The 25,265-nt window shown below is 44.6% G+C and overlaps 1 protein-coding gene across 1 annotated transcript in view; it reads right to left on the bottom strand.

Moving 5' to 3' along the window:
• Positions 1–391: 391 nt before the first annotated feature.
• The window catches only part of AFF3 (ALF transcription elongation factor 3), a 190,472-nt gene continuing 165,598 nt past the window's right edge, over positions 392–25,265 (bottom strand). Inside the window, exons 15-20 of the mRNA XM_069972951.1 lie at positions 23,123–23,259; positions 20,644–20,715; positions 18,370–18,463; positions 16,179–16,228; positions 7,789–8,006; positions 392–1,873 (exon numbers count right to left, since the gene is read on the bottom strand). Of these exons, the coding sequence (XP_069829052.1) occupies positions 1,749–1,873; positions 7,789–8,006; positions 16,179–16,228; positions 18,370–18,463; positions 20,644–20,715; positions 23,123–23,259 (696 nt within the window). The 3' untranslated portion in view covers positions 392–1,748. The remainder of the gene's footprint in view (positions 1,874–7,788; positions 8,007–16,178; positions 16,229–18,369; positions 18,464–20,643; positions 20,716–23,122; positions 23,260–25,265) is intronic.

Raw genomic sequence — 25,265 nt, forward strand, 5'->3', positions numbered from 1 at the left:
TTTCTGACAGTAAATAAAATCACGCTTGTTCACACCCTGAGGCTGGGTTCACACTATGTATATTTGAGGCTGTATTTGTGAGGCTGTATAGCAACCAAAACCAGGAGTGGATTGAAAACACAGAAAGGCTCTGTTCACATAATGTTGTAATTGAGTGGATGGCCATCATTTAATGGCAAATATTTGCTGTTATTTTAAAACAACGGCTGTGGTATTGAAATAATGGCCGTTATTTACTGTTATATGGCGGCCATCCACTCAATTTCAACATTGTGTGAACAGATCCTTTCTGTGTTTTCAATCCACTCCTGGTTTTGGTTGCTATGAGGACCTGACATGAGGACCAAATACAGCCTCAAATATACATAGTGTGAACCCAGCCTGAGCTGCGAAGTGGTATATTAGAAACTGATATAACCTTTCATTATTCAGCCTTCCACAGTAAATACCATTCCTGCCAATAAGCTTCCCATATAGTGACATTTATAAATGCAATCACAATGGCTTTATAGTGTACTTACATAAGAAAAAAAAAATAACTTGACAAACAATTTTTATCACTTTAAGCAATGCATAGACAATTTTGGTTTGATTTAGACAATGGTGTGTGACTTTCAAACCTTAATTCTGTTCAGTAGTGTTGTTTATTACAGTATGTTTGTAACTGACAATGAGATTATAGTCCCTGAGATATTGGCTCTTTACTGGCTGCATGTGCATTGATTTACTCACCCATACAGCTTCTTCCATAGACATGCTGAATTCCAAACAGTATTATTTGAATTTGCTGTACATAGAGTAAACATTATAGGTGAGCATTTCTTAAAGGAGCTGCCTCACCTAGACAACCCCTCTACAAAGCCATCATTGTTAAAAATTTACTGATGAGCTATCACTGGGGAAACCTATGTCTGGTCAGATGAATAGCCAGGCCCACGTGGCAATCCATCCTAGGTCAGCATCTCTCCCTAGGTCATATAGGGTTTTCCCTCATGAGTGTCTACCACTGATGTACCGTATGTTTTTCATGATGTACCTTAAATTAGACTGTAAGCTTTGCTGAGTGTTTAATTTTGGAGGGTGGCCTGACCAATTTCCATTATGGTATTCAAAAATGTGATTGTAACGCTAGTACAGTTCATGCGCCATTGTTCTGTGTGTACAGACTGTATAAGCATGAGCTTGGGTGAGGAGGCAGTAATTTTATATTATCCTTTTATTAAATGGTCTATTTAAAAAATATAAACTTTGAATAAATTAAGAATTTATTAACTGCTAAAAATGCATTCCTGTGCGTCTTGAAAACTGCCCATCTCACCTGTTTGCTTATGATTCTGGCTGTGTAAAATAAAAATGGTGTAAACTAGCCACAGCAACCAGTCACAGCTCAGCCTTCATTTTACCAGACTGTGATTAGTTGCTATGGACATTTTACACTAGTTTCTATTTTACACACCTCGATGTTGCAGGTCTATCTTCCTAGTCTGTTTTCTGTGAGTTCTTATCGTAGACTATGCTGTGACTTGGGCATTTTCTCTGGCAAAGACCATAGATGAACATATAGTACTGTGCCTGAAGCATGTTTTTTTAGAATGCACACTATGCAGCTCTCTGATACTCAACCTGTCCAATGCTGATGAACGATTTACAGAATTGTAAAGTAGTGCTGGAAGTCATGGAGCTGTTCAAAACCTTAATACCTTGAAAAGTAGCAGTTCAGTGGAAACAGATCCAGTAATATAAATAAATTACATAACATGGCGTGAACTATGTCGTATCCAAGAAAGTCCTTGTCTGCTGTATTGGACCAAGTGCTCCATTGAACTATGCAATGTTATTGGTCCTATTGATGAATCAAGCTCATTGAAGAACTCTGGGAAAATAAAGTCATAATTGTTTGATTAGTTACATGATACTGCAATTTATCCATATAAGTTTTACAATTCCTAAACAATTTATCCTCAGTGAATGTAAATATTTGTTCATATTAAAGCTAGACGATTAATAAAATAAATTTGATTATTTGCCCTGAGGGCAGTTCACAATTTTTTTAAATCGTAAAATCAATTTTTTTTTCAAAAAATTCCGCTCTGTTCTGCAGGCTGCTCTGCCGCGCTGAGGGTGTGACGGACCGGACATGTTGCAAGGAACATGCCGCCACACGCCCTACTCATCCGGCACATGACAGTGTCAACTTCAAGTAGCATCCTGTGTGTGCACTGTGCTCCAGCATAGATTTAGAGGGGAAAAAAAAAATCAAGATTTTATATTTTTGCCATATCACCCAGCCCTAGTTTATACATAGGTGCTGAAATCATCTAGAGCACATTCAAACCGAGATTTGTGCCTCCAAGGTATGGATACGTTAAAATACTGTCAAAATGCCATGCTAACATATCCATTCTCAGACAGGCACAGGTCTTATTTATTTTAATAATGTGAGCATAGTCAGCTAGTGACAATGTTTGGGTAAGTTTTTGAACATTAACAGTATTTTGGCTTGGACTGAAATGTATGCTTTGCAGCACTTTTTAGTTCACATCAAAACTTGGATACCCTCAGAAAATTATGTAGCCACTAGCTGTAAGTCACAACCCCATTCCCCTATGCACTTGTATGAGTGATGGAGTCATGCGACCAGGCAACACAACATGGTCCCTGGTCATACAGTCAGGAATCGCTATGTAGCCTTAGCCATTTAGGCGAAAGCTTAAAGAAGTTGTCTGGGCAGGACTCTTTAAAGGTAAACTCTCCACAGATTAGAAGCATCTAATCTGCTGATATGTTCCTATAGTGCACGGGGCACTGGAGAGGAAGGTAATTTTCTTACCTTGATCCTCAGTGCCGTTTTGTTGTTTAACTCATATGCCAGTGAGGCGGTTTGGTGCACTGAGGACAGAACTACAACATTAAGTGCACCAGTCTGCCTTGGCTGACCCCCCATCTAATGAATATTGGGGCGGCACCCTGCAGTGACATCAATCTGCAAAGAATTTGTCCTTAGTGCATCCACATTGTACATTTTTTGCAGATCCGCAAAAAATGGAAAGGTCATAGTTAAACTAAGGTGATCCACTTTCTTCAGTACAAATTATGGATTCGCAAAAAATTACAGATGCTCTCATAGATATCTATGGGTCAGAATGTGCCACAATTACTGCCCATCCTAGGACATGTTATTTTTTGCAGATCCGTTAAACTAAGGACAGTGTAAATAGCCCAACAGAAATCAACTTGCACTCAATTTGTACGTAATTGCGAATCTGCAATTATGAATAAATTTACTGTCACAGCCGCGGCGGCGTCCCGCGTTCCGGGCCGCCGCCGCGACCGCTTCCTGCCCCATGCAGCAGCCGGTGTCCATAGTCGGGGACCCGGCGCTGCTATCACCTCGGCCCCGGGGGGCGCCTCACCTCTCCACGCTCCTGTCTCCCGCTGTGCCGGCCGGCGCGCGCGTCCCCGCCTCCTAGGGCGCGCGCGCGCCGGCTGTCTCAGATTTAAAGGGCCAGTCCGCACCTAATTGGTAGTTGCACCCAATCACTCCCCTATAAATCCCAGCATGCCCTGTCCCTGGTGTTGGAGCCTCTACATGCTTCCCATAGCGTTTGGCCCAGCTCCCTGTTGTTCCTGTGTCCTGTCCGTTACCTGGTCCCTAGTCCCTGTTCCTGAGTCCTGTCCGTTACCTGGTCCCTAGTCCCTGTTCCTGGTTCCTGTTCCCCTGTCGCTCCACCTGTTCCTGTGTCCAGCTTGTCACGTGCTCTCTCATCTGCAGACTATCGCCTGTGCCATCTCCAGCCACGCCTCGCCTGCCGACACCAGCAACCAAGCCAGGGGTAGCGACCTGGGGGTCGCCTGCCGCAGCAAGTCCATCCCGCCTTGCGGCGGGCTCTGGTGAAAACCAGCGGCCCCTTAGACTCCGCTCCCTGGTGAGGTTTGTGCCATCGCTGGTGCCGGTCCAGTGGATCCACTACTCCGGGCGTTACAGTAGGCTCCAACCATGGATCCCGGCGAGGTGCCCGATCTCCGTGACGTCGCCAGAGTGGTCACTCAGCAGGCGCAACAAATCCAGAAACAGTCACAGCAGATCCAGCAACTCACTGCCGCCTTACAGCAGCAGACTACTGCCCAGCGCACACCACCTCCTGACGCTTCTTCTTCACTCCGACTGGCCCTCCCAAGCAAGTACTCTGGGGACTCTAAGTTGTGCAGAGGATTCTTGACTCAGTGCACCATGCACATTGAACTTTTGAGTAGTCAGTTTTCCACCGAGCGCTCTAAAGTGGCTTTCATCATCAGCCTATTAGAAGGTAGAGCCCTGGCCTGGGCCACGCCACTGTGGGACCGTGATGATCCAGTTGCTGCCAATCTCCGGGCCTTCCTATTCGAGTTTCGCTCCGTCTTTGAGGAACCTGCCCGTGCTTCTTCAGCCGAGACTGCTCTCCTCAACCTCTCTCAAGGCAGCTCCTCTGTTGGTGACTACGCCATCCAGTTCCGCACCCTGGCAGCCGAATTGGACTGGAACGAGGCCGCCCTATTGGCCACCTTCAAGAAGGGCCTGTCTAGTCGTGTGAGAGACGTGCTCGCTGCCCGAGACCTGCCTACCTCCCTGAACGAACTCATTCTACTGGCCACCCGAGTTGATACTCGTTTTTCGGAGAGGGAGGAGGAGGTTCGGCATGAACATTTACTAACCCGTTCCCGTCGCCATCCCCAGCTGGCGCCGGTTTTCCAGAATCCTGACCTTTCGATGTCCCAACCCTCTCCTGAGATTCCTATGCAGGTGGAACGGGCTCACCTGACGCCTGGTGAAAGAATCCGGCGCCTGGAGCAGAATCTCTGTCTCTATTGCGGTGGTTCCGATCACTTCCGGCTGGGATGTCCCCTACGTCCCCAAACATCCGGAAAATGCTCGCACCTAGGTCCGGTGGGACAGGTGTCCCTAGGTGTGAATGCCACCATTCCAAGTCTGTCTATGCCAGTTTCCATCCGGACTCTCTCAGGACGAAATCATCAGACTACTGCCTTCCTCGATTCTGGGTCAGCAGGCAGTTTTATTGCGGCAACATTGGTCCAAAGATGGCGGCTACCCGTGACCCGACTAGCCAGGCCCCTGACTATCTCCTCGGTCACAGGCGAAATTCTTACCGACCGTGTGTACTACCAGACCGCACCTTTAGTCCTCCAGGTGGGTCCTTTACATCAAGAAGAGATATCCTTCTACGTCCTGCCCCATTCTTCCCCCGCGGTCCTCCTGGGACTCCCGTGGCTGCAAGAACATGCCCCTCAACTGGACTGGAGAACCGGGGAGATTCTCAGTTGGGGTCAGGACTGTTCCAACCAGTGTCTCAGGTCACCTCAGACCAAGTGTACTATGTCGTTTCCTGTCCCAGCCAAGCCTCTATCCGACCTACCGGCAGAAGACCAAGACTCGGCGGATGCCTTCTCTGCCGAGGTGTACCCTCTCTCCGTACCCAAGACTAAGGTCGGGTCCTCTCACCACCGGGAGAACTTACAGAAGGTCCTCGTCCACAGACCCACAGTCCCTTGCCATGTTTTACCGCCTGATCGCCTAGCACCAGTCGTCACCTCCTCGCTTCGGAGAGTACCCCCCGGAAAGACTCATGTTCACCCTGCGCTTCGAAGAGGTATTTTGAAGTGGGGTCATTCCTCGTTGGAGGCCGGGCACCCTGGAGTCCGTAAGACCGGCCAACGGATCTCTCGCCACTACTGGTGGTCCAGTTTGTTTCAAGATGTCAAAGACTTTGTGGCTTCCTGTGCCATCTGCAGGCAAGAAAGAGGGGGAGGCCAAAGGGGGGGGGTACTGTCACAGCCGCGGCGGCGTCCCGCGTTCCGGGCCGCCGCCGCGACCGCTTCCTGCCCCATGCAGCAGCCGGTGTCCATAGTCGGGGACCCGGCGCTGCTATCACCTCGGCCCCGGGGGGCGCCTCACCTCTCCACGCTCCTGTCTCCCGCTGTGCCGGCCGGCGCGCGCGTCCCCGCCTCCTAGGGCGCGCGCGCGCCGGCTGTCTCAGATTTAAAGGGCCAGTCCGCACCTAATTGGTAGTTGCACCCAATCACTCCCCTATAAATCCCAGCATGCCCTGTCCCTGGTGTTGGAGCCTCTACATGCTTCCCATAGCGTTTGGCCCAGCTCCCTGTTGTTCCTGTGTCCTGTCCGTTACCTGGTCCCTAGTCCCTGTTCCTGAGTCCTGTCCGTTACCTGGTCCCTAGTCCCTGTTCCTGGTTCCTGTTCCCCTGTCGCTCCACCTGTTCCTGTGTCCAGCTTGTCACGTGCTCTCTCATCTGCAGACTATCGCCTGTGCCATCTCCAGCCACGCCTCGCCTGCCGACACCAGCAACCAAGCCAGGGGTAGCGACCTGGGGGTCGCCTGCCGCAGCAAGTCCATCCCGCCTTGCGGCGGGCTCTGGTGAAAACCAGCGGCCCCTTAGACTCCGCTCCCTGGTGAGGTTTGTGCCATCGCTGGTGCCGGTCCAGTGGATCCACTACTCCGGGCGTTACATTTACAGAACATTGGGGAGATTTATCAAAGGGTGTAAAATAGACAAAGCAACCAATCATGGCTCAGCTTTTAGCTCTGGTAACATGAAAGCTGAGCAGTGATTGGTTGCTGTGGGCAGTTTACACCAGTGTATATTTTACACCATTTGATAACTAGGGATTAGAGGACCAAATATCGCATGAAAGAACATGTATAGGGAGGTGCTTTCTTACTAATCCCAAATTATAGTAAATAATATAAATAAACACACCTTTTTTTAAAAAAAAACTAAACCTGCTGACTGACTGTACAACGTGTATAATCAATAATCAGTGACTATATGCCACCCGGCATCAAAGAGATACATAAAAGGGTTCCCTTGCAGATAGACCTTCTCAACATAATCAGAAGACTAGCTTATTAAAATATAACCACACAGCCCCCCGCTCGGCATGTTTCGGCACACACTTTTGCCTTTATCAAGAGGTAGTGGAGTCTGGCGTCTGTGTACCACGCTGGGGTTTAAATAACCTCCCACAGGGAAGACCATCCAATGAACAGTGTTTCCTAAATGACAGTAGACCAATAGCATAGATGATTACAGGATAGCTGCTTTTAATACAAGATCTCTCCTGTGGTCCGTTCGGCAGGTGATGCGGTTATTGTCCAAAAAAAACAACTTTTAAACTTGCAGCCCGTGCCAAACGTGAGTATCTGTGCCCTAACTTTGCACCACCCCTCTGTCCCTCCTCCCCATCCTCTTCATCATTAGGAATGCCACTGGAAAATTTTCTTCATGCTGAACACTGCACAGGTGGTTAACGATCAAGCCCATGTTCAGTATTCACACAGCTGACGAATAGTAGGCACAGATACTTCCGTTTGGCACGGGCTGCAAGTTTAAAAAGTTGTTTTTTAGGACAATAACCGCATCACCTGCGGAACGGACCCCAGGACAGATCTTGGATTAAAAGCAGCTATCTGAAGGTACAAGCAGTTTGGGGGGGTCAGATTGTGGGTACAGAGTCGCTTTAAGGTTAGGCCTACTATTAGTTTACTGAAAGTACAGGAATCACATTTTGGCACTTTTTAGGTACAGAGTATTGCACCTTAGACCAGGCCCCCTTTTTGGACCTCATGGAAAAGTGTTTGAAATGCATAATAAATTTGGAGGAAAGTTCTGAGCACTACTTTTTGGACAGAATTCTGGCAAAGATACATTAGTACTTTTGGGTCATAATAATTATTTTATTAGAAAGGATAAATAACTTGTGAGTTATGACAATACCTGAGTTTTCTTTGGCAAGATTATCAGCAATTTCCCAGTAGTCATAGCTGTGCAGGATACTGTTTGTAATACTGACATGGTTGGCTGCCATCTGGTGAATGCGCTGGGGAATGGTTATAATAGAAGAACTAGAGCTGGTGGCACCAGAACTGGAGATACTTCCTTGAGAGCTCACTGGAGATGGTGTGGGGGACAACGGTGAAGAAGTTCCTGTGGCCCTATAGAATGCACAAAATAAGTAGGATTTGTAAAGATATTTACTGTTGTCATTTATTCTGGGGAACCAAAACACTTTACCAAAAATAAATATATACAAAATAGCTCTCACACCTCTTGAGCCAAGAGATGTCCCTTCAAGTCAAGTCTCGCTCAGTCAAAGAGCCTTAGAACATTGACTGGGGATTTTATGCCAAGCCAAACAATCTCTCCAAAAGGAAAGATTTCCCATCTGTATTCAGCTGTTTCGGGGTTTTTGCCCCTCATCAGTGCAGAGCAGGGTGTTGTCTGGCTAGTGAGAGGTCTATCGACATGGGCACTGATTAGGGGCAAAAACCCTGAAACAGCTGTATGCAGATAGGAAATCTTTCCTTTTGGATTGTTTGGCTTGGCATAAAATCCCCAGTCAATTTTCTAAAGGCCCTATTCCACGGAACGATTATCGTCCGTATGTCGGCTGATCGTTGCAGTCGCTTGTTTTTCAACATGTTGAAAAACAAGCGACTGATATAGCAGCGATCTGCTGCTGTCGCTCCGTTGAATAGGAGCATCGGCAGCAGACGCTGCTATATCCTATGGGCTGCCCGGATGATCAGCGATCACCCGGGCAGCCCCCCCGCAGCTCCCCTTCGCCCCCTCCCTTACGCACCCGCTCGCTGCAGCCGCGTTGAATTGCGGCGGCAGCGAGCGGGGAACGAGGAGCAAACGACCCGTGTAATAGGCCCTTAAGGCTCTTTGACTGAGCGAGACTTGACTTGAAGGGACATCTCTTTGCTCAAGAGGTGTGAGAGCTATTTTGCATATCCTTTTTTCCCAGAATTCTCAGTGGAGCAGCAATGGTCTGCCAGTCTCCACACATCTTTATGATGGGCTCTCGTTAAAGAGAGTCACTACCCCCTTGTACCAAAAATAAACAAACTCTTCCCAACTATCCTGCTACATATCCCTCTGCACTCTATTTGTCAGCATCAAAGGTCCTAGGGATAGATGGCACTAACAGCAACAGTCAGGTAGAAAAAAGTAGGTTTAATTATGCAGAGAACCAGGGACAAGGGTAACTGGGTGGAGAACTAGTGATGGCTATAGTTGGGCAGAGAACCTGTAAAAGGGTAACTAGGTAGAAAACCAGAAATTAGGATAGTCAGAAACAGGGGTAATGGCTGAGAACAGATGACAGAGGTAACTGGGTGGAGAACCAAAGGCAAAACTAGAGGATACATTTTAGTTTTCGAACTGCTTTTAAACACATATACATGATATTTTGGGAAAAAATAAATTACTGGTGAACATATCATAGAATTTTTCATCCTGGAACCAATTAATATTGTATGTTGAGCGACCACTGTACAGCTATGCTATACTGTACAGTGACTTATAATACGACATATTCAGCTGTTTCTCATTGTTTGTTTGATCTGTTTTACATGTTATACAGAAGACCCCTGGTGACAAGACATGGTCGGGGAGCTGCCCAGATGACTACCTGTCCGCCTCTGCCTGCCAGGCGCCCGGGAAATAAAACTTAATTTCTGCTGCAGCCACGGCCGGTACATGCGCGGCTGCACAGAAGCTTTATACAGTGCTCCAGGGAACCATATCAGCCCAATTGGGCTAATTGGTTTCCTTTAAAGCCATGTTTACAGTGTATGAACATTGGCTGTTGTTTGACACAGCCTGACATGTTTACCCAGCCAATACTGCAGAATCGGCCAGATGAACATCACTTTATTTTAAGTGGAATGTGGGCACATTTGGGTGTGGCCACACTCCAATTTGCCATAGATCACAGTGTAAAGTACAGCAGTGCCCCCTTGTCTTTTAAGGGGGTTTTACCTGTTAGATAGCTGTTACAGCAATTTAACACACTGCACATTTTACATAACTGCACTGTCTGTACTTTAATAACTTAGAAAAACGCTTTTATTGTCCTGTACAAAGTGTCAGCGGTATTCCCAAGCTCCTAAATTGCTGCAAGCTGGAATGCCTCATTGCTTCCCTTCCCATTCCTATACTTGCTATATTGACAGTGAACTTGAAGCTAAACCCCAAGCAGGGATAGTAATGGGAGGGGGGCCAAGGAGGTGTTACAGCTTCAGCACTTCAGGGACTTGGGAAGCTACTTTGACACTTTGCACCAGAGAATAAAAGCATTTTTTATGTTATTGAAGGACAGACCAATATACCGATATATACCATGTGTCTTCATTTCCCAACAACTAACAGTGTCAGCCGTTTGGAACTTGAATTACAGCTGACAGGTTTCCTTTAACCCTTTAAGGACAGAGCCTGAAATGGCCTTAATGACAGAGACAAATTTTATGAATATGACCAGTGTCACTTTATTCATTAAAGGGAACCTGTCACCCCCCGTGCCGGGGTGACAGGCTCCCGACCCCCCGTTAGAGACCCCTATACTTACCTCATCCCGCCGGGTCCCGCTTCTGGATTCGGTCGGGTCCCGGAGATCTCAGCCGCTGCAGCCCGGCGCGCGCGCTGACAGATGAGTCCAACGCTCATAGAGAATGACGGAGCGCTGGACTCTCCTGTCATTCCCTATGGGTGTTGGACTCATCTCTCAGCGCGCGCGCCGGGCTGCAGCGGCTGAGATCTCCGGGACCCGACCGAATCCAGAAGCGGGACCCGGCGGGATGAGGTAAGTATAGGGGTCTCTAACGGGGGTCGGGAGCCTGTCACCCCGGTACGGGGGGTGACAGGTTCCCTTTAATAACTTCGGGATGCTTTAACCTATCCGGCTGATTCTGAGATTGTTTTCTCGTGACATATTGTACTTTACATTTCTGGTAAATTGGAGTTGATACTCATAACAAATCTTTATGAAAAAAACCCAAATAATGTGAAAAAAAGCATTTTTCCAACTTTGAAACTTTTTTGCGTATACAGAAAGTGGTTATACCACATAAATTATATATTACATAGCATTAGCAACATGTCTACTTTATGTTGGCGGCATTTATTAAACTATCTTTCATTTTTTTTAGACGATAGGAAGCTTAAAACATTAGCAGCAAATTTCCAAATTTTCAGTAAAATTTCAAAATCTGATATTTTTAGGGACCTGTTCAGGTTTAAAGTGTATTTGAGGGGCCTGTATGTTAGAAAGCCCCACAAAGCACCCCATTTCAGAAACTGCACCCCCCAAACTCTGCAAAAGCATATCCAGAAAGTGTTTTAACCCTTTAGGGGAGTCACAGAAATAAAAGCTAAGTGTGTAAGGAATTTGAAAATTTTAATTTTCTGTGCAGAGATTTTATTGTACTCCAATATTTTTCATAATTATAAACCTATTACCAGAGAAAGGCACCCCAATAACTATTGTCCCGTGTCTGCAGTTTATAGAAATACCCCATATGTGACCCTATTGCACTATTTGACGCAACCACAAGCCTCAGATATAAAGGAGCGCCTAGTGAATTTCAACGCCTCCGTTATATTTGGTCATTTTTGACTGTACCACTTCAGGTTGGCAGAGGCTCTGGGGTGCCAAAACCTAAAAAACACCCCAAAAGGGACACCATTTAGAAAACTACACCCCTCAAGGAATGTAACAAGGGGTGCGGTGAGCATCTGGACCCCACAGGTGCTTCACAGATTTTCCGAACAATATGGCGTGAAAAAAGAAAAAAATTTTTTTTACACTAAAACGTTGTTCTAGCCTTCAATTTTTCATTTTCTTAAAGGGATAAGAGGCAAAAAAAAGACACAAAATGTGTAGCGCAGTTTCTCCCGAGTACGGAAATACCCCACATGTGGTGATAAAGTGCCAAGCGGGCGCAGGACGAGCCTCCAAAGGGAAGGAGCGCCAATTGGCTTTTGGAAGCTGAATTTCACTGAAAAGGATTTCAAGGGCCATGTCGCATTTACAGAGCCCTCGTGCTGCCAAGACACTGGAAACCCCCCACAAGTGACCCCATTCTGGAAACTACACCCCTCAAGGAATCTAACAAGGGGTTCAGTGAGCATATGGACCCCACTGGTGACGGGCACAAATGTGGAACAATGTGACGTGAAAGGGAAAAATTTCATTTTTTCACTTTCATGGCACAAATGTGCCTGTCATCAAGGGGTCCATATCCTCACTGCACCCCTTGTTAGATTCCCTGAGGGGTGCAGTTTCCAGAATGGGGTCACTTGTGGGGGGTTTCCAGTGTTTTGGCAGCACGAGGGCTCTGTAAATGCGACATGGCGTTCATCATCCATTCTAGCCAAATCCAACCTCCAAAATCCAAATGGCGCTCCTTCCCTTCGGAGGCTTGCCCTGCGCCCACATGGCGCTTTATGTCCACATGTGGGGTATTTACGGACTCGGGGGAAATTGCTCTACACATTTTGTTTTTTTTTCCTCTTTTAACCCCTTGTGAAAATGATAAATTCAAGGCTAAACCAACATTATAGTGTAAAAAATGTAATATTTCATTTTCACGTCATCACCAGTGGGGTCCATATGCTCACTACACCCCTTGTTACATTCCTTGAGGGGTGCAGTTTCCATAATGGGGTCACTTGTGGGGGGTTTCAACTGTCTTGGCAACACAGGGGCCTTTTGAATGCAACATGGCCCCTCGAAATCCATTCCATCCAAATCAAGCCTTCAAAAACCAAATGGCGCTCCGTCCCTTCGGAGGCTTACCCTGCACCCGCATGGCGCTTTATGTACACATGTGGGGTATTTCCGTACTCAGGGGAAATTGCGCTACACATTAAATGTTTTTTTTTTTATCTTTTAACCCCTTGTGAAAATAAAAAAATCATGACAAGATTAATGATTTAGAGTAAAAAGTTTACAAAAATTACACTAAATGTTGGTCTAGCCTTGATTTTTTCCATTTCCACAAGGGGTTAAAAAAGAAAATGAACACAAAACGTGTAGGGTAGTTTCCCCTGAGTACGAAAATACCCCACATGTGGGCATAATGTGCCATATGGGCACAGGGCAAGTCACCAAAGGGACAGAGCGCCATTTAGAGGCTGGAATGGAGGATGGAGGCCATGTCGCAATTACAAAGCTCCTGTGCTGCCAGGACAGTAGAAACCCCCGACAAGTGACCCCATTCTGGAAACTACACCCCATAAGGAATCTAACAAGGGGTGCAGTGAGCATATGGACCCCACTGGTGACGGGCACTTATGTAGAACATGTGCCGAGAAAATAAAAAATAAAATTTTTTTCATTTTCACGTCCCAAATGTGGCCGTCACCAGGGGGCCATATCCCCACTGCCCCCCTTGTTAGATTCCTTATCGGGTGTAGTTTCCAGAATGGGGTCACTTGTGGGGGGTTTCTACTGTCCTGGCAGCACAGAGGCTTTGTAATTGCATCATGGCCTCCTCTAATGGGAATGGCGGCCATACCTACTTAGCTGGGGAAAAGGGACAATTCTAATTTATTTGGGGGTGTTAGGCCAATTATTGGTTTATAAGGTTGAAAATGACAGGTGTCCATCAAACTCAACCTGTGTTGATCCAGAGGAAGGCAAAAACCCCTCGTGAGGCAGACAACAGTAGCCTCATCACTGGGAAAAATTTCTTCCCGATTCATATTGGCAATCAGAATAATCCCTGGATCAACGTGACCCCTGAAATAGGAATAAGGGACAGAATTTAGATAATGTAGAACCCCGATGACATGTGGTGCGCCTTGAAGCGGTCCTGTATGCAGAGGCCGGGGTGATCAGGACACTGGAAAATGGTGTCCTTCCTGATCCCCCTGTTACACCACACTCTGCCCTTCTTCTGGGGTCTCCCGTTCTCCAGTGTGGGGGGCGTCACCTGGAAAATGTTGTCCTGGTGTGATACGGGGTCCTTCATATCCAGAAGCGCTGGGTCCGCTCCATGGCTGCTAAATATTAGGGCTCTATTACTGCTTCTGATATTTTCGGATCGTGACGCAAGCTACAGTAGGTCAGGCAGCGAGGGACCGGAAGAGGGGGTGCTGGTATAAACGTTATCCCCGTACAGGTGGTAACCTTTATCCAGCAGTGGGAAGATCAGTTCCCGGACGATCTTCCCACTTGTTCCGAGGATGGGGGGGGGAGGGGGCATCTGGGGGCTGCATTCGGGTGTCCCTTCCTAAATACACTCTAAGGGTACGTGCACACTGCGGAATCGCGACAGATAACCCTTCGTGCATTCCGCAGTTGGCACCCACCGGCGGAGTGATGCAGGCGCACGTCTCCACACGTGTCATAGACTCCATTCTATGCATGGGCAGATTCCGCTCTCCGTCCAACGTGTTCATTCTTTGGATGGACGACGGATTCCGCCCGTGCATAGAATGGAGTCTATGACACGGGTAGAGACATGCGCCCGCATCAGTCCGCCGGCGGGTGCCAGCTGCGGAATGCACGAAGAGTTATCCTTTGCCATTCCGCAGTGTGCACGTACCCTAAATCTGTAAGAGTACCCAGAGGTACGCTCACACAGTTTGTAGAATTTCACACCATACCGTCATCTCTTATTAGGACGGTACTGGCGGAAAAGACGTGTCTGGGGGGCAGCGTACGCTACGCTACCCCCAGACACGTCACTGGATGATGAGGATGAATGGAGGAAAGAAGGTCCCCCCATTCATCCTTACTGGCTGTTTCGGTGTCGGAGGCAATAATAACATATTCCTCGGACACCGAAAACACCCTGGGGGCCATCTTTATACGGGGAATGGTATATGGGGTATGTAGTGGTGTAGTGTCAAACTTTATTCAATGTAGTGTGCTGTAATGTAGTGTTTTTTACGTGTTTTTTTACAGTAAGTATAAAAAAAAAACCTACGCCAACAAAGGAGTTGCTGATAAATGCTGCACTTATGTGCGCCACTTATAAGCAGACCGTGGCAGTAGAATATAGAAAAAAAACACCCTACGCCAAAAAGGAGGAGTTGCTGATTAGCAGCGCACTTTCGTGCGATGCTGATCAACACTCAGCGGCGATAGGGTGCGGAAAATAGAAAAAAAAAATGTGAAAAAAAAAAATTATAATTTTCTACATTCTGAACATCCCTGTAGCTGCTGATAAGTGTATTACACATATCAGCCGCTAGGGGGCAGCAGAGCGCAAAATACGGAAAAAGCTGACGCTGGAGCCGAAAATAGCCGAGAGAAGCCGAACGTGACGTCACGGAGGAAGCCAAAGACCCGAACGAACACGAGGACGCCGCGAACCCGGAAGACGCCGATCAGGAGCCCGGGACAGGTGAGTAATGTACAAATACCTGCTCTGGAACCCTCGGCTACCTAGCTAAAGGGTCCAGGGCAGGTATTTACTATTTTGTGGGACTCTGATCGCCGTGCCACCGGCCCGATCGCCGTGAACTGCCGGCCGGTACCGGACAGCCGTTCACGGCGATCGGGCCGGTGGCACGGTGACCACCATTACTTTTTACAGTAATGGCGGTCGGTGCCGTCCTCGGACAGCACCGACCGCCATTTTTTTCCGGGTCATCGGGTCACCGATGACCCGGAAAGGTTCCGATCGCCGCTATTGGCTGATCTGAATTGATCAGCCTATAGCGGCGATCGTAAGCACGGGGGTGTTAACCACCCCCCGTGCCGTGAAGCTAAGATGGCCTGCTATGATTTATAGCAGGCCATCTTCCCCGATCGCTGTGTGCGAACACGCAGCGATCGGGGAAACATCGGGCGTAAATTTACGCCCTGATGCGCCAAGTACCAGGGCGCGAGGGCGTAAGTTTACGCCCGATGTCGTTAAGGGGTTAATGTAATGTAAGGTTGTGACAAGTCAAAAGTTTTGGGAATTACAGTAAAGCTTCAAGACTACTGCAGAATGTGTGTCCAATTGATAAATACCCCGTTGTGTGTCAATATTGGATTATTATACCACTTACAGAATATTAATGATATCATATACGTTTGAATAAATATGTGTAATCTATTCTGTCCTATATGTGTCTGGCCTAAGATGAAATTAAATGTATGAGAGTGTGGTGGCATGTCATTGATTTCCAGAGGAATGGTACATTTTTCTGCTTTATTTTCCTTAAACTCATTTTACAATCCAAAAACGTATCATTGAACCAACTGAAATACTACCAGAAGAAAGGAGCATAGAGCCACACTTGTGACTTTTCAGAGTCCTCCTTCTTTTATTACTTTTAGATATTTAAATACAAAACTACAGAAAGCTATTACTATGATTCCTTACTTTCCATTGAAATTCCATGGTGATGGTACGCGTGGCCCTTTAGATGAATTCTGAAAAGCAAAGCGTTTTATTATTAGTATGTTACATACTTTGCAATGCTGTATATTTCAGATTAAGTGTAGAGTAGATTGATAAGCTTCTCATTTAGCTAATAAAAGTAAACAGTTGGATGAAATACTTCTGTATGGAACAATGAAAACAGACCAGGCATGAAGAATAATAGACAAGTATGCCATATATGAGATATCCTTACCTGTCACTAAACAAAAACACTTTGTACACATCTGACTCATTCTTGTGATCATTCTGAACTTACCCTCTGCTCTCGGTGACACTCTGAATGCCAGTCACATTGCCAAGAAATCTCTACCGCTTGTCTTAGCGCTCATTATGATAATGAGCAAAGATAAGTCTGATGTCCATAGGAAGTCACTGCACAGTGATTTCCTATGGACATAGGACCCCCTACTTGGTTGATACAGTTTTCCAGGAATCCCTAGTGCTGAATCCATCTTTGTCAGCCACGGTATTCAAATGCAGAATAATCAGTCTTGAGCATGCTCGAGTACCGCTCAATTCTAATATATCCATCTGTGCTTCCATAACATAGAAAACATTTTTATTCTCCTGTGAAAGGTGTCAGAGAGGCTTCCCAAGGACCCTGAATTACTGCAAGCTGGAGAACTAGACCTCCACCGCCCTTGCACTCCTTGCACTCCACTCCCTGCTTGATTCATAATCAACTAGAAGCTGAGCCTCAAGGAGGGTCAGGTATGGTATGGAAACATGGAGGCATTCCATCCCTCAGCACTTCAGGGGCTTTGAGCATGCACAATTTTAAGCTCAGTTACTCTTAGACCTCTTAGGCCCCCTTCATGTATATTTGGCGGTCTGGCTCCATTTCTGATGTTTGAACGAACGGAAGTTTGAATTGATACCATTCATTTCAATGGGACAGTTCAAACTATCCAGCAGTTGAATCTGGATGCTGAGTCCCCAGACACGCAAGACGGAAGAACTTTAAGCCCTCTGCGGGGACTATAAGTACTTAAAGTGTACCTGTCATTATAACTTTCAAAATCTAAATCAACAGCAGATGTGATATAAAGTAAGTTTGCAATTTACATTCATTTTTTTTTTTTTTTTTATCGTGCTGTAAAACAAAGCTGAAATCCAGGTCCAAGGCAGATTTTTAGACTTGTGCTGGTTGAAAAAAACAGACTAAACACAGGAATTCCGGCCAGTACAGACAGTCACTGCTCCATGCATCCATCAGTCACATGACTGCCTTCTCTCTGTAAGCACTCAGATGACCTGGGAAACATGGGACTTCCTGTTTTCTGACTGTTTCCTGTTTTTTGAGAAAAAAAGATAATTTCCAATTGACGGGAAAACGGGTCCGTCTCCCAATATAATATTTTGGCCCAGTGGACACAGGCTAATAACTTCACCGATGTACTAGGACCACAGTAGGACAATTAATACATAACTTTTAATATAAGATCATTAAAAACATGGTCCACAAAGAAAAATATACATACACCAAAATTGTGCGCTATGTAAAGTCATGCTTCCTCCTGGATGCTCGTTCTGCACAGGAGAGTGGTATCCACTGAGATGTTTGTATGGCAGAGAGGGGGGAGTATTGTGCTCCCTATACTCTAGATGTGCAGAACGAGCGTCCAGGAGGAAGCATCACTGTACATAGTGCACGATTTTAGTGTATGTATATTTTTCTTTGTGGACTATTTTTGTAATGATCTTATATTGAGAAAAAAAAAAGAGTCAGAAAACAGGAAGTGCTGTGTGTTCCATGATAACTAAAAAACTAACGACAGTGACACTTTAAATTCATCATGGAATGTAGCTTCCCAGCTGGATTTTTTTTTTTAACTGGCAAATGTAAGGTTAGGTTCTTGCTGTACATTTAACAAATCCATTTTATGAAAAGAAAAAACTGATGGTGAAAACGGATTCAGTTGTATGCCATCTGTGGTTGACCACGTTTTTCTGTATGTTAAAATGAAACGTTTAAAAATAGATACATTGAAACAGATGCAAAAACACGGTGTGAACCTAGCCTAATTAATCTTTACTATAAGGTAAAAACAATTCAGCACATTTGAATGCACCCTTACTAGTTAATAATAATGGGATCACTACTTCATAAAAATCCAAATTAACATCTTACCTTAAAATAATCAATAAGAGCTTTAGAATACTTCACTGCGTGATCCCTTTTGAGGCGGAACATTCTCCAGTACAGAAGAGCCAGACAGCGGTAACTGACAAGAGAAACTATATAAATATGCCAGTAAGATCCATAAATTATATTACCCCCAACATATAAAAATTTGATGGATGAGGTTATGCCAGCAGTAAATGATTTATGACTTATAAGCCAGTGGAATAGTTATAGGCGATAAAGGCATACAATAAAATACTATTTTGTTTTATGCTCCTCTACTTTTTACTTGAGGACAGGAAATGTTCTTCAGGAACACCTGAAATAGTATTAGAAGCATTTAAGTAGAGACAATACACGGACACTAGTCAACATTAACATATTTTATGAAGCAGCAGAAACATCTTAGGGTTAATGAATGACTTTTATGGCATATCTATGTTAGGGGCCCATAAGTCTGTTTTTTTTTGTTGGTTTTGTAAGATGTGTTTTTTATGTTATGTTTGAACTCCCATGTGTCTCAATGAGTTTACAGTCAAAACAAAAATGCAACAAAAATGTCTTATACGCTTCTTTTTCATAGCTGCTAGAATGGTAAATCTGCACAAGTGGAAGAACACACTATCTCCTCCTGTTTCAGAATAGTTCACAGAGATCGGTCATTTCCAAAGAATGAAGGAACTGGTTACTGGACCCAATCCTTTCTCTGTGCTTTACATTAAGATACAGCTTCCCTAGGTGTCTTTCACAGCCTCTCCTGCATTTCTCAGCCCAATAATTAGGGAATACATAAGCTCCATTGACCTTTGTAAGGTATGAGGGAACAGGGTCACTAGGGAAGGTGGTGGGGTGAGAGGAGTCTGGGGACTTCGTCCTCTGTTACTGGTTGGAAGACCGAGAGGGATAAGGAGGAAATGTGAGATGGGATGGGATCAACACAGTGAGATGATATCTTGATGGATGGTATCTATCTTGTTTTTGAAGTAGGAAGCTAAATCTTTAGCACAAAGGTCAGTGGTGGGTGTCTGTACTTTGGATTTAAGGAGAGAGTTGAGGGTATGCATTAGAGAAGAGATGAAAGTGTTAGGGTATATTCACACGAACGGGCTCGCAGCGAGATTCTCGCTGCGAGCCCGGCAGGTCCTGGCAGTTCCCATACACTACATACTTGCTGCGGTCTAAACGACCGCAGCGAGTATGTAATTATACCGCCCTTAACCCCTTCTGCTCCCGCCGGCTCCCCCGCTGTAAGCATACTTTACCTGTCCTTGCTGCACGGGTCCGGCGTCCTGCTCTCCCGTCCGGCCAATCAGTGGCTGCGGCTGGGCAACACACTAATTGGCCAGACGGGAGAGCAGGACGCCGGACCCGTGCAGCAAGGACAGGTAAAGTATGCTTACAGCGGGGGAGCCGGCCGGGAGCAGATGGGGTTAAGGGCGGCAGAATTACATACTCGCTGCGGTCGTTTAGACCGCAGCAAGTATGTAGTGTATGGGAACTGCCAGGACCTGCCGGGCTCGCAGCGAGAATCTCGCTGCGAGCCCGCCCGTGTGAATATACCCTTAAAGTAAGATTGCTTAGCAGAGTAGTAGCTTCTGAGCACAAACTTATAATAGAGAAGGTCTGCTTTTGCCTTGGATTTCCGTCACAGACGTTCGGCACACCTAGAGCACTGTCAAAAAAATAAATTCTACCTGTGTGCCAGGGTTGTTGTGCAAGTTTTCCCAGGGTGGTTTTGAGAGTTTTGTGGTAGTGTACGGCAGTCAGAATAGGACAGGAGAGGGGAAAGATAGGAGGCGGTGATGAACATACAGTGTCAAAGTCGGGGTGTTAAGAGGAGGGTGAGAATTTGTGATCGAAAAGGAGATAAGGTTGTAGTCTGAGTTAGTAAAGTGGGAAACTGGGACATGTCTGGAGTAGACCAGGTCCAGGGTATTCCCATCATTGTTGGTTGGAGAGTTAAAAAGCTGAGAGATGTCAAGGGAAGAGGTTAGAGAAAGAAACTGAGCAGCTGATGGGAAGATTGGATTGTTAGAAACATAAAATGAGAATGTTAAAATCACCCATGATGAGAGCAGGCATATCAGAAGATACAAGACATAAATCTTCTCCTTAAGCCATTGTAGGACTGTACATGGTTTTGTTTGTATAGGCTGTTCTATATATTAAATGAAAGCTTCAGAAAATAAATGATTGCAACACATTATATTATACTGCAAGTCATGAGCGCAACTAAATTAGTGGAAAAAAATAAAAGTAAGTTATTGGTAGGCTACAAACCATAGAGCTGTAATTTTCTTGTCCTGAGTAGATGCGCCGTGACTCAAATGTGAATTCAGCCTCAAGGCATACCTGTAAGAAAACAACAAATACATAAAATATGCAGAGACACAGCAGACAAAAATAAATAGTTATCTCATCACCCCATAGATTCCACAAACAGAAGCCATACATACAGCATTGTTTACTGCACGTCCTGCATGGTCCTGAATGATAAAATGTAGTATTAGGCAAAGGGAACAGGAGTAAACACAACTCCCTGTTTTTGAATTACTACTACTATAGAGAAAAATGCCAATATGAAAAAAATCTCATTAGTTCATTTAGTTCATAACCCAACTGACCAAGTTAATTATACCGTAACTATTTACGGTATATAGGGGTGCACAGGTGTAAAAAAAATGTTTCTACATCAACTGGTGTCAGAAAGTTATATAGATTTATAAATGACTTGTGTTTATATTTAAATGTTTTATTGGTATTTTGAACATAAGTAATTTAACAACAACCTAACGTTATTTGCATTTGGTGTACGTAAGCACTATATGACAAGAAATATGGTTATAACATTTAAACAGAAGGTTGTGAACAGATTGCGGCAATGCAATTCATGTGAGAGGTAGCGTTTAGGTAATTCCCTTGTAGAGAGACACTAGAGAGGGAGCTGTCGTTTGCTGTCCTTTACAGCTAAACATCTCAGGTGTATGATCATCTAGTTTGAGGGGATGGTAGTGGGTACTCCTGTGGATTGGCTGCTAAACAAAAACTAGATAAAGAAAGAATACCTGAAATTGCAGAAATAGTTATAGAATAACAAGATAAAAAATACAGACTAAATATATACATTAATAACTTCAAACTTCTAAAGCTCTCACAGGAAGCCCAGCTCCCTAATCTGTATGCATGGGACACTCCAGCTCACCCCAGGTTAAAGGAGAAGTCTAGCGAAGACTTTTATTAAATTGTTGTATTGCCCCCCAAAAATTAGGGAAAAAAAGCACTTTATAAGCATTTCCCATAATAGGTGAATATTGGTAATTTGTATAACTTTGGGGGGCAATACAATACTTTAAAGGGAACCTGTCACCCCCCGTGCCGCGGCAGAGCCCAGCCGACCCCCCGCCAGAGACCCTTATACTTACCCCTGAGAACAAAGTCCCACTCCTGGAACCGCTCCCGCTGCCGAGATATCACCGTTGGAAGCCCGTTGCGCGCGCATCAGAGATGAGTCCGATGCCCATAGAGAATGAATGGAGCCCTCGACTCATCTCTGATGCACGTGCGGCGGGCTTCGACAGTGATATCTTGCCAGCGAGAGCGGCTCCAGGAGCGGGACTTCGATCTCCAGGGTAAATATAAGGGTCTCTAGTGGGGGGTCGGCCGGGCTCTGCTCTGGCAAGGGGGGTGACAGGTTCCCTTTAATAAAAAATTTTGCCTGACTTCTCCTTTAATAGGTGATTCATCTTCTACAATTCTTTTTTGATACCACATGGTTAGGCTTTTTTCACACATACTGCATTGCACTGGATTTCACGCTACGAGTTGCACTGCAAAATCCTCTGCAATGCTCTGTCCTGTCGTTTCCTATGAATCTACATTGTTGCTGTAGATATTCATTCCGCCTTGAGAATGTTGCCCCTGCCCACTTAACCCACCTCTGCCAGGCTAATACATTACCTGCCCGCACTCCTGGCTGCTTCTCCCGCTCCCTGGCGCCCCGCTCCGCAAATCAGTGAGCTGTCCCAGGAATTGTTCAAAGCATGAATAAATCCACTTAGAAAACATCTCCTGCTCTGAACACGGACATAGGTGGCAGCAGAGAGCACCATGTTAGCTCGGAAAAACAGCACTTTCTGCAGGACATACAGCAGCTAATAAGCACTGAAAGGCTTGAGATTTTTAAAATGACACCAGTTGATTTGAAAACATTTTTTCTCTGGAGGTCCCCTTTTAATTTCAACCATTTCCTATAGAATTTAAACTTTATATGATGAGTAACGTAGTCACCAAGTTCCTACTAGTCCTAGAAGTTTTCTGGTAGAGAGATTGACATAGACTATTTCATAGACTAGAAATTTATACAAGTTTATGTGTACACAGAATTTCTCTGCACAAAATCTAAGCATATACAGTCCAGTAGCAGCTAAATGGATGAGATCTACAAAAGCCCATATATATGCTGCAGAAAAAATCTGCATTTTAGGGGAAATTTATACAAGTAATTCCAGGCATGAGTACAGAGTAAAACTACTGATCAGAACTTTTTTTCCCCACAAAATTTGAGCTAGTCAAAAAAAAAAAAAAAAAAAAAAAATTGAACAATATTGCCACTGTGCATTGGTAGAGGGATCATAAATCCCCCTAAAGTACATATTTTTTGTGCCCCTTTAGGCTCTCTCAGTCTAGACATGTTGCAGTTTGCTGAACCATATCTGCACATCCAGGTTTATGATGTTAGTAACCTGTCACTAGAGATTACCTTATGAGTTCTACTGTCTCCGAGTACATCGTATATGGGGACTTGGATTCCACCGGTCCATGCTCCATAGCATTTCCACATTCAATAAAAGCCAGGGCTGCTTCTGTATAGTGAAGCACTTTGTCAAATTTGTCCACCTTGAAAAAACAAAAAGTACATGGGTAACAGAAATCTTACATACTTGTATACTAGATGGTAAAATGTCCATGTATGTCAAGAAAACTCTGCAAAAAAAGTCTGATATACTTTATACCCTGCAGTTGGATAACATTATGCTGCCATTTAGTAGTACGTACAGTAATATCTCTCCAAAGGATCACTTCTTTAAAAAGTCCTCCCCTTTACAGAATTCTAGTGCACAAAAATATGACTTATTTTATACTTACCTGACAGGCCACATTTGCCTCTGCATTCCCTGACACTGCCATTTGTACTGTTTGAAGATGGATAAGCTTATAGAGAAAGCTATAATCTCTGTCTTCTGGATTCTGCCCCTGTAGTAAACTTGCTGCATACAAGATACACAGTATACAAGTATTAAGTTCAATGGGAGTTGTATACATCTGTGTATGATAAACCCCACTATGGCTGGTGCTGACAGAACTTTGTTAATTCATTCTGTGTCTATGTGAAGGGAATTTGCAGATGTAAAGGGGTTATTCCATGATCAAAAGTTGTCCCTGATCCTGTAGATCGTAATAACTAGCCGATCAGTCGATCAGTGGGGCTGCAACTGTTGGGACCCTCACGAATCACATAAATGGAGATTCTACTCCCAAATAATATCCCAGTGTCTAACTGTATAATCCACACCAATTGTGCTTGAATTTTTAGTCTCTCTGAGGTTACCATGCTTTGGATTTAATTTTTTTTTTTTTTTTTTTGGGGGGGGGGGGGGGGGGGGCAGTTACAAAACCTAGATTGGATCAAAAAGACCCCGTTCCTAAGTGTATTAACAACTGCATTAAACCTACAAACTAGGCAAAACTCAACCATCAAACCCTAAACCCTAAATTCTGGCATTTCTGGAAGCCCTTTTTTGTTATTAGAGCCAAAACCAGGCTACCTTTCCAAAATCCCACAACCTGTTCCCACACGTCTCTTTTTGGCCATTTTACGGGCGACCTTTTGGTGACAAAATACAGACATATGAAAATTACTGTTGTATTATCTATATTATGTCTGCAAGTTTGCATAATACGCCTGTATTATGGCGCCAAAAAAAAAAAAAAACACATTAAGGCAACATACTAAAAATACATTTTTAGTTTTGTGTTGGGTTTTAGCTAAAAATACTGATTGAAAACTATGTAAGAAGGCTTAATCTTTTCTTTAGACCTTTTTATGTTTTTGCCTTTTTTGTTTTTTTTTGTTTTTACACTATTTAACATAAACACTGTTTAAAATAAATAAATAAAATTTATATATATATATATATATATATATATATATATATATATATATATATATATATATATATATAATGCATCATGTTGTAAAGAACTATTCAGCCACTAGATGGCAACATATCTCTACTAAAGAAGACAAGAAGCTGAACTATGAATCCATGGGTATACTAGACATAGTGATCATCATGCAACCTATTGTTGCTCACAATTACAATGGATTTTATGAAATTGTACATAGTAAGTTGTGTAGTTGGGATCCACTAAGCAAATCTGTCATACGGTTTTATAATGATTTGCCATAGTTCCTCAGCTATACTCTAGAAGAGAATACACAGCATTTTGCGATGTTTTGTGGTTAAAGAGTCACTGTCGTTTTTTTTTTTTTGCAGAAATCAATAGTCCAGGCGATTTTAAGAAACTTTGTAATTGGGTTTATTAGCCAAATCTGCCATTATCTGCATGTAAAAAGCCTTTTCCCAGGTCCCCCCCCTCCTTCCTCTTTTTCATCCACTCTGAAAAATCTGAAAATTGTGACTTGTTGCAGGAGACGTCCCCTGTCTGCTCTAGGGAGAGGGGAGGGGGGAGGAGGAAGGAGGGAGTTAGCCGGCAGCAGAAAGCAGATAACAGAGGATTACAGGCACGGAGCTGGGTGACAGCTGTAATCAGAGCTCAGACAGGTCACTGGTGACTGTCACAGGAGATATCCCGTGAGGGATTTGTAGATTAACCCTTTG

Source organism: Dendropsophus ebraccatus, chromosome 5 (genome assembly GCF_027789765.1).
Source record: "Dendropsophus ebraccatus isolate aDenEbr1 chromosome 5, aDenEbr1.pat, whole genome shotgun sequence".
NCBI lineage: Eukaryota > Metazoa > Chordata > Amphibia > Anura > Hylidae > Dendropsophus > Dendropsophus ebraccatus.